Consider the following 10994-nt stretch of genomic DNA (forward strand, 5'->3'; position numbering starts at 1 on the left):
ACAAACCCCAATTGAAGATGAGGTAATTGCTCCAGAAGAACAAACTCAACAATTTCAAGAACCAGTGTCTTTAAGGAGATCCACGAGAGAAAGGAGAAGTGCTATTTCGGATGATTATATTATATTTCTCCAAGAACATGAGGATGACAATGGAATGATGGAAGATGACCCAATCAACTTTCATCAGGCCGTGAAAAGTTCTAACTCTCAAAAGTGGATTGAAGCAATGAATGAAGAGTATAAGTCTATGCAAGATAATAAAGTTTGGGAGCTTGTCCCATTACCAGAAGGAAAGAAACCGATTGGTTGCAAATGGATTTTTAAGACAAAACGGGATTCAAAAGGTAATGTGGAAAGGTATAAAGCTCGTCTTGTAGCAAAAGGATATACTCAAAAGGAAGGGGTTGACTTTAAGGAGACCTTTTCTCCAGTTTCATCAAAGGACTCTTTTAGGACAATCATGGCACTTGTTGCACATTATAATTTAGAGCTTCATCAAATGGATGTGAAAACATCATTTCTCAATGGAAACATTGATGAAACAATATATATGATGCAGCCTGAAAACTTTGTGTCGGGAAACCCAAAGACGATGGTTTGCAAATTGACCAAATCCATTTATGGGCTCAAACAAGCTTCCCGTCAATGGTACCACAAATTTCATCAAGTGATTCTCTCGTTTGGTTTTGAGATGAATGTTGTTGATGATTGTGTGTATCACAAGTTCAGTGGGAGTAAACATGTTTTCCTGGTTTTGTATGTTGATGACATACTGCTTGCCACAAACGATATAGGCATGTTGCACGAAACCAAGAGATTTCTGTCAAGAAATTTTGAGATGAAAGATCTTGGTGACGCCTTTTTTGTTTTAGGAATTCAAATACATCGAGATCATTCTCGGGGTATTCTTGGATTATCACAAAAGAGTTATATCGATAAAGTACTAAAAAGGCTTGGCATGCAAGATTGTAGACCAGGTGATACCCCTGTCGTTAAAGGAGACAAATTTAGTCTTAAGTAATGCCCTAAAGCAAGCCTTGAAATTCAAGAAATGCAAAAGATTCCCTACGCTTCAGCTGTTGGGAGTCTAATGTATGCTCAAGTTTGTACGTGTCCGGATATAGCGTACATTGTTGGAGTGTTAGGCAGATACTTAAGCAATCCAGGAATTGATCACTGGAAAGCAGCCAAAAAGGTTATGAGATATTTGAAGAGAACAAGAGATTACATGCTCACATATAGGAGGTCAGATCACTTTGAGATCATTGGATATTCTGACTCCGACTTTGCGGGATGCCAAGATAGTAGGAGATCCACTTCGGGCTACATATATCTGTTAGGTGGTGGAGCTATATCATGGAGGAGTGCAAAACAAACACTCATAGCTTCATCCACCATGGCAGCAGAGTTTGTTGCATGTTATGAGGCATCCAACCAAGGTATATGGCTGAGAAACTTTGTCCCCGGGCTGCGCATTGTGGATGGAATTGAAAGACCACTTAAGTTGTATTGTGACAATAAGTCAGCTGTATTGTATTCCAACAACAACAGGAGCTCGACAAAGTCAAAACATATTGACATCAAGTTCCTTGTTGTAAAAGAAAGGGTACAGAGTGGACAGATTTGTATAGAACACTTAGGTACAAACTCCATGATTGCAGACCCCCTTACTAAGGGTTTGTCGCCCAAGGTCTTTCATGAGCACACTGCTCGTATGGGTGTTTTAGAGTATGAGGATATCTAGATTCAGTGGGAGTTTGTCTTTATTATCCTTTGTGTTTTTTATGTGTTTCATGAAACTTGTATAATTGGATATTTTTCTGATCAGAAATTATGTTATTCAGTTTATTTCACTTTGTACATTAAGCTAAAGTTTTGATCTCTATAAAGTAAAGTAGGACCAATTGAAAATTGACATGAATAGATCACCATGCATGTAATTTTCATACCACATTATCATGATTGATCTATGTCATTTAACTGTGTCGGTATATGTGACCATTGATGGGTTTAGTTGTGATTGATACAACGAAAATCGCTTTGATCCTATGTTGATATAGTTAATGGACGAGATTGCATATGCCTATGGTTATGATGACAAAGTTATGAGCTCAATAAGGTTAACACATTTATATATATACATATGTGGCCCAGTGGGAGATTGTTAGAAATTTATTGGGGTCACAATTGTATATATAAAATGTGTGTTGGGTCATCATATAAATGAGTCGAAATTATGTGGTCTATTTTGAAATAAAGTTTATGACTTAAGGGCATGATTGTCATTATTTTAATATGTGGATACCAATTAGACAATTTCTGATTTGATGAGGGGCCAAATTAGAAATAGTTAATAAATATTACTAACTGTTTTGGCAGTTGGTAATATAACAGGTAATGGTCCTCATTTTTGCATCGTATCGTATTTTTCAGATTCCTGAATCCCCATCATCAGGAAAATAAGGCTTCAAAGGTTTTTGATGCAAAAGTGGAAGATCATACCCTTTTACAAACGATTCAATGGACCCCGGTACGCTTCCGCTAATCTTTGATTCTATAGTTAGATTTCTCATGAATTAATTAGGGCTAAATTCAGATTATAGTATTCTAACATACTCAAGAATCCATCTTAATCAATCAAGACATGTATATATATAGACAAGACCTCAAGAATTATAACATCAATACAAAACTCCCAAATTATTTGTCTTCATCATCTTCTAAATCTAAGAATGTATTCTTCAGCTCCATCAATTTTATCAACATACACAACTTTTGCCGCGTCAGCAATGATAGCTCGAACAGTAGTCAACGAGCTACAAACACTGTCCAATCAGCTCATGCCACGTCAGTTCCAGGAGAAACTCTTCGCTAAACTCGGTGGCCTACTCTGCTGGAACCTCTCGTCCCAGATAACTCTCACCATCGACGAGTACAACGGCTTAAGTGTCAACGAAATCTACAAAGCCGCCGACAGTTACTTGGGTACGAGAATCTCATCCTCCAACGACAACCTTAAGGCCTCGAAAACCCCATGTGAGGATCAAATCTCTGTCACCATTAACAAAGGTGAGAGAATCATTGACCAGTTTGAAGAGATCCAGTTGGTCTGGGAATTCGTTTGTGTCGAGACTCAAAAACCGTCTTTCGATTTCGAAACTTGCAAACAGACCACAGAAACGTCCGAGCGAAAATCGTTTAAGTTAAAGTTTCACAAGAGTCACAATGAGAAAGTGGTCAAAGCTTATCTGCCGTACGTAATGGAGAGAGCCAAAGCCATTGACGTAGAGAAGAAGAAGGTGAAGCTTTTTTCTCTGCAGGGTTCATGGAGCTCGATCGATTTTCGCCACCCTTCGACTTTTGAGACTCTGGCTATGGACGCGAAGCTTAAGAAGGAATTGGTTGATGATTTGGATAGGTTTGTGAAGAGAAAGTAGTTTTACAAGAGAGTTGGTAAGGCTTGGAAACGTGGGTATTTGCTGTTTGGTCCTCCTGCTACTGGGAAGTCGAGCTTGATTGCTGCCATGATCAATTACCTCAAGTTTGATATCTATGATTTGGAGCTAACCCATTTGAATAGTAACTCTGATCTTAGGAGTCTGTTGGTTATGACTGAGAATAAATCAATACTCGTGATTGAAGATATTGATTGCAGTATTCAGTTGGAAAACAGGGGGTGTGGTCAAGGTAGTTATGGTCAAAATGACAGCCAGGTGAGATATCAATATTCTTGTCTTTTTCCCATTCCACGTTAGAAAAGCAAAAAAAGTTTTTAAAATGATAAGTCTAGGCAAGTATTACATAGTCTTCGAGTACAAGTTTCCATTAGGCACTACATGAACATTTGGTTATGATTTTATTAATTAATTCATTTCTCTAATTTGACAGTTGACTCTATCTGGGCTGCTTAATTTCATAGATGGGTTATGGTCAAGCTGTGGAGATGAGAGAATAATAGTGTTTACAACTAATAACAAGGACAAACTAGACCCTGCATTGTTAAGACCAGGCATATCAACATGTCTTACTGCACACCGTGTGGGTTTAAGACACTTGCTTTTAACTATCTCCAAATCAAAAATCACCCTATATTTGGGGTAGTTGAGGAGTTGATAAAGGAGGTTCAGGTGACCCCTGCTGATGTTGCGGAGGAGCTTATGAGAAGCAATGATGCAGATATAGTTCTGCCTAGACTCATTGAAACTCTCCAGAGGAAGAAGAAGATGAAGTTTGATGAACAAGTCAAAGAAAAAGCAGAAGAAAAAGATAGTGATTGTAAAGGACAGAGCATGGACGTTCTCAAGGGCAAAAATAAGAGAGTTGGGAGAAATCAAACAAAGAGAGTAGCAAGAGGAAGAAAAGGCCGGCTTGGAGATGTCTATTAGAATTAGGAATAGAAATTATATGTTTCAGATTACACGTCCCCCATACAATATTTGATAAATTATTATATATGTATGAAGATTTTTAATGAAATAAATATGTAAGAGACTAAACGACGCAATTTAGATACGAGTACGAGGGTGTAATAAATAATTTGAAGGCCACTTAGTTTAAACAGCTTTTACTTATGGATGTCTATTACTTAAATGTATCCATTTTTCGAATAATTTGGTATCCAGAGAGTAATGCAAGTGTTAAACAGATTTTACAATCTAAGTAATGAAAATCAAAATACACATGTAATCTAAAGCTTTGATTGTGATATTCATAATAATACATGTATTCCTAGCTGAAAAGAAAATGACATAAAGAAACAAAAACTCATAAATTACAGGGGCCTGTACATTCTTCTCTTTGAAAAGCAAAAAATAGTAATGCCCTTAAGAAGAGGACAAAAGAAAGAAGTTGATACAACTAAAATTTACAACACCGTGAGGTTTAACACTGGGAGACAGAGTAGCTCTTGGTCTTCCACAGAAAGCTGAAAGCTTTGCCCATCTTTCTTCTTGAAATGGATTTACAATAAGGCTTGGATTCGGGAGCTGGCGGCATAGACATCTCACTACTTTCAGAAGGCATTTGCTCTTCCTCCTCGTCTGGAGATGATTGGACTTGGTCTCGCTGTCGTTGTTCACGAAACAACATGAGAAGTTTCTGTGCCTTATCTTTTCCTCTCGTGGTCCCATTAACTGAAATCGAAACTAGTCCTGGTATTACACCTTCTTGTAAGACCATTTGACAGCATTTATCATTCCCATTACATAAAAGTAACAGACAGCATACAGCTTGTTCTTGCTCACTGGGTTCACCAGCATCCAACATCGTTGCAAGTACACCAATAATGCCTGGCGTTGACACCATCTCATCTTGTCCTGATTGACTCGAAGCCAAATTTAAAAATACTGCTAAGCACTTTTCTGTCCATGTGCTGTCACCAGAGGCTGCAAGGGATTCAAGGTTACTGATAATGCCAGATGAAAGTAGATTTGGGATATTGGCGGGCACACTAGACAGGTTGTACAGGGCATGGAGGGCATCAAGCTTGCACTGAACATCAGTATTAGTTTGAAGGAGCTGGGTTAAGAAAGGAACAGCCTGAGATGACCCAATGATAGGTTTGGCTTCTTCAAGGCAGGAAAGATTCAAATATAGTGCTGTGGCAAAACCATGAGAATTGGTAGAGGAGATCATTTCCTCCAGTAATGAAATTATACCACCCCCCAGCATCATTTCCTTGTTTCTGCCATGAGAAGAAAAATAAAAATTAGTAGTGATTGAAATGAATACCTCCATAGTTTATAGCAAAATAATAAACTATACAAGCAGTGAAAGATGTATATGTGTCTCTTAGTCATTTTTTCACAAGAGGATTTAGAAATAAAATAAAAAAGTTAAAATTTAAGTGTAAACGGATATACGAGCAAGGTATTTTGAAACTCAAAGGCACCTATTTAATTAAATACGAATTGTAACACATATAGATTCAATTTCAAATATTATTGGCTAGGGCATGAACTAGAAAGATGTTAGCAAACCTAGTACTTCTTGTTTTAAGGTTGGTATGGGTATAAAATAACTAAGAGATCATTCATCAGTCCTGTAGTACAATCTTTCATTACTTAGTCAATTTGGAGCTTTTAGATCCTGGAGACATTAGAAAATAGCTCACCTGTTATTGTTGACAGCAAGGTTGAAAAGAGCCATTGCTCCACTTTCCTGAGCAACATCATTTCCTATCCGCACAGCTAAGTTGAGAAACTGCATAAGTGCTTCAACAAACCCATTAGCTCCCATATATATCCTAGCTTCTTCATCATCCTTCAGCAAGAGCCTTAATTTCTCCACCACTTTGCACTTTATCCTCATGTCTTCTCCTTCATTCAAGACAGTCAAAAAATCCTGATAACTTTCAGGCACATTGAGCTCAGACTCTCCCTCTAGTGGACAAACATTTTCAGTTTCATTTCCATCAGCCTCACCTAAAGTACCACTTTCTTCCAAAGGAACCACCTTAACCCCCTTAAACTTGCAAGAGTTAACACTACCCATAGATTTTGAATTTGTGGTCTCAGACTCGGATAGAGCTAACCTCCAATAGTTAAGATCAAGAGACTCTGGAGGACCATCGGGAACACAAACTCCATTCTGATCACACCAACTAGCAACAAGACCCTTGACACAGTAATTGGGAGTCAAAGAAAGATGAGAAAGCTTTTGTTGAGTTTTTGGGCAGGTATTATGCCCATCACTGAACCATTTTTCAATGCAAATCCTTTCATATGTTTGACCAGAAGCAATGATGACTGGATCATACATAAGCCGCAGAGATATTGGACACCTCAATTCTTCTGGTGGAAGAGGCATCTGTCCTGATCTCCTATTGTTTGGCTTGAAGTTGAAAGAACTAAGTTTTGATAACTGTCGATCAAAGGCGTGACCATTTCCCCCAGGCTCCACAATATCAATAGAACCCTGGACAGTGGGAGAACATGGCGCAGAACCCTGAGAATCATTGTCATCTGAGAATTCGCTTCTAAACAACTTGGAGTATTTTCTCATAAGATGTAAAAGATAAGCCACAATAGACTCTTTCCGTTTATCCTCCTCAGCACGAGCTCTTTCTATTAGTTTTTTCAAAGCTCTTCTCTCTGTAAGAGCTGCCCTGGAAGAGGTAATTCCAAGCTTAGTAGCAGCCTGATGAAATGATTCCAACTCATTACTGTCACTACAGTTGTCAAATTTTCTCCCCTGCTGAAGCAGTGCAATTATATCATCACCTACTTGTTTCTCCAAGGGATCAAGCGAGAATGAAGTACCCTCAAGTTCACCAACAATCTCTTGAATCTGAAACAAAATTGTATCAATGGTGTCAATGAGAGTCAAAGCCTCGATTATACAGGTAACAGGAATGTCAGGTAGGAAAATAAAATTGAAAAGACTCCATCAAGGGTTGGTTTATAAAATAATAGAGACAGAGAGAAGAAAATGGAATTTTTAACAGAAGATTTAGGGTATCCAAAGTACACCTCTACATTAGTATTCTCAAATACCTTCAAGCTATGTTTCATAATTTACTCAATAACAATGCATAATGTTTACTATAACACCTCATGCAGAAAATCAACCACTCATATGACATTCACGGATTCACCTAAATAAAAACTGACCTGACAACCAATAGATTGTGGAACAATGTCTTCAACACGCCTAAGACTATCTTCAAGAGCACATCTTGCCTTCTCCAATTTTGTAAGCACAGAATCTCCTGTTATAGCCTGCATGGTAAGAGTAATTCAGCTGTTGCATTCTAGAGTAAAAAATAGAAACATTATCAGCAACTAGTTCAAATCTGACAATAATCCAGGGATTGTTACTGATCTGTTCTCTGATATAAAGGTAAACATTAACCATCCAAACGGTACAAGCATAATAAGACCATGAATAGAATACAGAAAAGGAAGCCTACCAAGTAAAGTTTACTACACTCAGAGCAATGTTGAAGAACATTCTTGGCCTTCTCAAGTGCTACATGCAATGAACATAAAGCTTGAATCCCAGATTTGCTTCTAGGCCGAGCTGCTTCCAACGAAGGGAAAATTGGCAGTATTTTGCAATAAATTGAGGAAAGGGTCCTGCACATTTCTCCATGTAACTACAAGCAGCATAAAAATAAATTAACACATCTTCTCACACACACAACACAATCAATAATCAACAAGCCAATTACAAGAAATACTGTTGTGCCAATAGTTCAAATTGAACAGGCGGATTTAATTATGTGCAAACGCATAAATCCCGATAATACTTCTGATTTTCATCCCATGTGTCTTTCATACCTTTGCATCACTAGCAGCAAACAGATTTTCTTCGACATCATTAATATCCATTTTTTGAGCCCGGAGTGAAAAAGTGTCGTATAAGTTTATAACGCCTGCATTAAAAGACAAAACGAAATTATATTGACAGGAGACAAAAGGAGCCGCATAATTTCCTTAAAGTCAAAAGTTCTACAGGTTACATAAATTTTAAGTCGCATAAACCAGATGGGCATTCAACCTGATCAATCCAACGTTCATATATTTACAAAAATAAGGTCTTGTTAATAATATAAAGAACTGAAAGAAGAGAAGGGACATACCCTCTAACTAGTTACTAATAGGAACCCAATGAGTTGATACCCATTTTCAAATTGCAATGATTGCAGTTAAGTAGGGATCAAAAATTAAAAGGGAGTTTTTACTGTATCAACAAGTTTTGTCATTCTCAATTCACTGGCGGAACAACTTTGTTAAAATTAAATTTTGCTGAAAAACTTAAACCATTTTTCTTAACATTTTCCCAGCAACCAAACGAAAAGCAGGAATATTTACGAAAATAATTATTTTTATACGAACAAAAAGTTGAAAGAGAACACTGCACAGTTGATCCAGATTCCAGACGATAAAAATCCTCAAGAAATTGAAACTAAATGTTTAAGAAGACGAAGAAAAATAATAATAATAATCAGACTAAGCATTTATTGAAACTGGTAAAGGGGAGAAAAGAAACCAGAAGCTGATTTGGGCGTTTCAAAAATTTCCTAAAACGCCATCTCACAAACAACTATCACCTCCAGAAGTTCAAAACTCCAAATATTAAAACAGAAAAACGAATACAATGACCCCAAAAATGGCAACTTCAACAAAAAAAACGCGCCAAATTCTTCACCTACGCGATTCGGACACGGTACCAAATCGAACTAAACCGGGAAACAAATTTCGAAAAAGAAACCGAAAACAAAACAAATATTCTTCCCATAAAAACAATACTCAGCTCACACACACTCCAGCTGCATAGATACATCTGAACAAACAATCATAGACGAAGAAGAAGAAATGGAAGAACGAAACTAGGGTTTGGAACGAAAAACGTACCAGAATAAACGAAGAAAGCCAAGGCGGCTTCATAAAACCAACATTTAGAAAAGATCTCAAGAACCCAACGGAAACCTTGGGCTTCTATAATGATCTGTACATTCCAATTTCATTACATTTACTAAGCTTCAAAGCTCAAATGGAATGAGCCAATTTCTCGGAACGGAGAGAGAGAGAGAGAGAAAGAAGAAGATGAAGGAGGCGATTTTTTTTTCGTTGGGTTTCACTCTTTCTCTGAGATAGTAAATGGTTAAAGAGAGATAGAGGATAGTTGAAAAAATCGAGATTATTTGAGGGACGAAAAAGGAAATTTAAAATTAAAATATTAACTGTCTGTCTGAGAGAGTTGGGTTGTAATGTAATGTATATAAAATAAATTATTTATTTAATTATTTAAAAATAGTATTATTACTATTATTTATTTTTATAATTTTATATAAAAAAAAAAGTTTTTCGTAATCAGAGGATTGGAATTTTCGCCGCTATTGTCTCCCCGGTTCACCGGCCGACAGTTGCCGACCCAAAGGTTGTCGGTTAGCAGATCTGTCATTAATGGATCGGAAATTACCAAATTGCCCTTATTCAAGTATGAACAAACTTTTTTTATTATAATTATTTTAAAATTTTATGGCTGCTCTGCTCTTCTTCTTGAACTTCCCACTAGTCCAATACTTTTCCTACAATAATATAAAAAATAAAACAAATATAAACTTAGAATGTATTTGATCATAATTTTAAACACTAAAAAAAATTTAACTAGCTATCATCTTGAAAAACTTATATTCCGTTTCATTATAAAAATTCGAAACATAATTTTTATTATTTTCTCTTCTTTCTTTTTAATTTATCCAAAAAAAAAATAACATACAATTTTAAAATATATATATATTGGTTTGATCGTAATGTTATGCTATTCAAAAGAGTTGCGTTTTGATGTGATGCCAACAAGATATGCCAACAACTAGAAGTTGATTTTTTCTTATATAAAAACTACTTAGAAGCTTGTTCTAATCCATGTAGGTGTGTGACTCATTAAGCATAAACGCTAATGTGTTATCCACTATGCAAATAAATATTTAAGGAAATATCTCATTGGCTTTAAATTCTTTTACAACAGTTCTAACAAGATCTTCAACGATAACATTAGCCATTTTAAATTATTAAAATTGGAATAAAATATGAATGAGTTTCATCTCATACATTCTTTAACCAACGATTTTAATACAATTAGCCACTTTAAACAATTAACAATTGGCCACTAACACTAAGCAATTGTTGAATTAAGAATTGGGTTTTGTTGTGTGGAGACCCTAGTCTTCTTTTTTTAAAATAAATAAATACACCCTTTAACTAACAAATAATTCTTTTTTTTTAATGAGTAACCCACTTGAATTGACATCAATATTGGTACGTACATATAATTTTAATTATACACAGTATAATAAAAGTAGGTAAGCTTGCTTTTCAATATAAAGAAAAATATTTTCTTTTACTCACAAAGTGACACGTGATATATCAGTCTATATATTAGGATCAAAAAGAGAGAATTTGACCTAAATAAAAATATCATAAACAAAATTGGTAAGCCTTTTCTGATCATAAATATATCAAAATTAATTGTATGCCATATTTGAGTTT

The 10994-nt window shown here is 36.0% G+C and overlaps 1 protein-coding gene and 1 pseudogene across 2 annotated transcripts; one reads left to right on the top strand and one right to left on the bottom strand.

Moving 5' to 3' along the window:
* The first annotated feature begins 2651 nt into the window (after positions 1 to 2651).
* Positions 2652 to 4499, top strand: LOC133822356 (AAA-ATPase At3g50940-like; annotated as a pseudogene).
* Positions 4500 to 4675: 176 nt separating this feature from the next.
* Positions 4676 to 9653, bottom strand: LOC133822355 (U-box domain-containing protein 6-like). 2 transcript variants are annotated; one of them, XM_062254653.1, is made up of 6 exons: positions 9357 to 9653; positions 8280 to 8374; positions 7910 to 8095; positions 7611 to 7718; positions 6113 to 7287; positions 4676 to 5683 (listed from the first exon to the last, which is right to left on the bottom strand). In XM_062254653.1, the coding sequence occupies exons 2-6, from the start codon at positions 8328 to 8330 to the stop codon at positions 4882 to 4884; spliced, it is 2322 nt and encodes a 773-aa protein (XP_062110637.1). In that variant the 5' UTR covers positions 8331 to 8374; positions 9357 to 9653; the 3' UTR covers positions 4676 to 4881. The 2 variants fall into 2 exon arrangements, with proteins under 2 accessions (XP_062110637.1, XP_062110638.1); XM_062254654.1 differs by lacking the exon at positions 9357 to 9653 and adding an exon at positions 8582 to 9017.
* Positions 9654 to 10994: the final 1341 nt, after the last annotated feature.

This window comes from Humulus lupulus, chromosome 3 (assembly GCF_963169125.1).
Source record: "Humulus lupulus chromosome 3, drHumLupu1.1, whole genome shotgun sequence".
Lineage (NCBI taxonomy): Eukaryota > Viridiplantae > Streptophyta > Magnoliopsida > Rosales > Cannabaceae > Humulus > Humulus lupulus.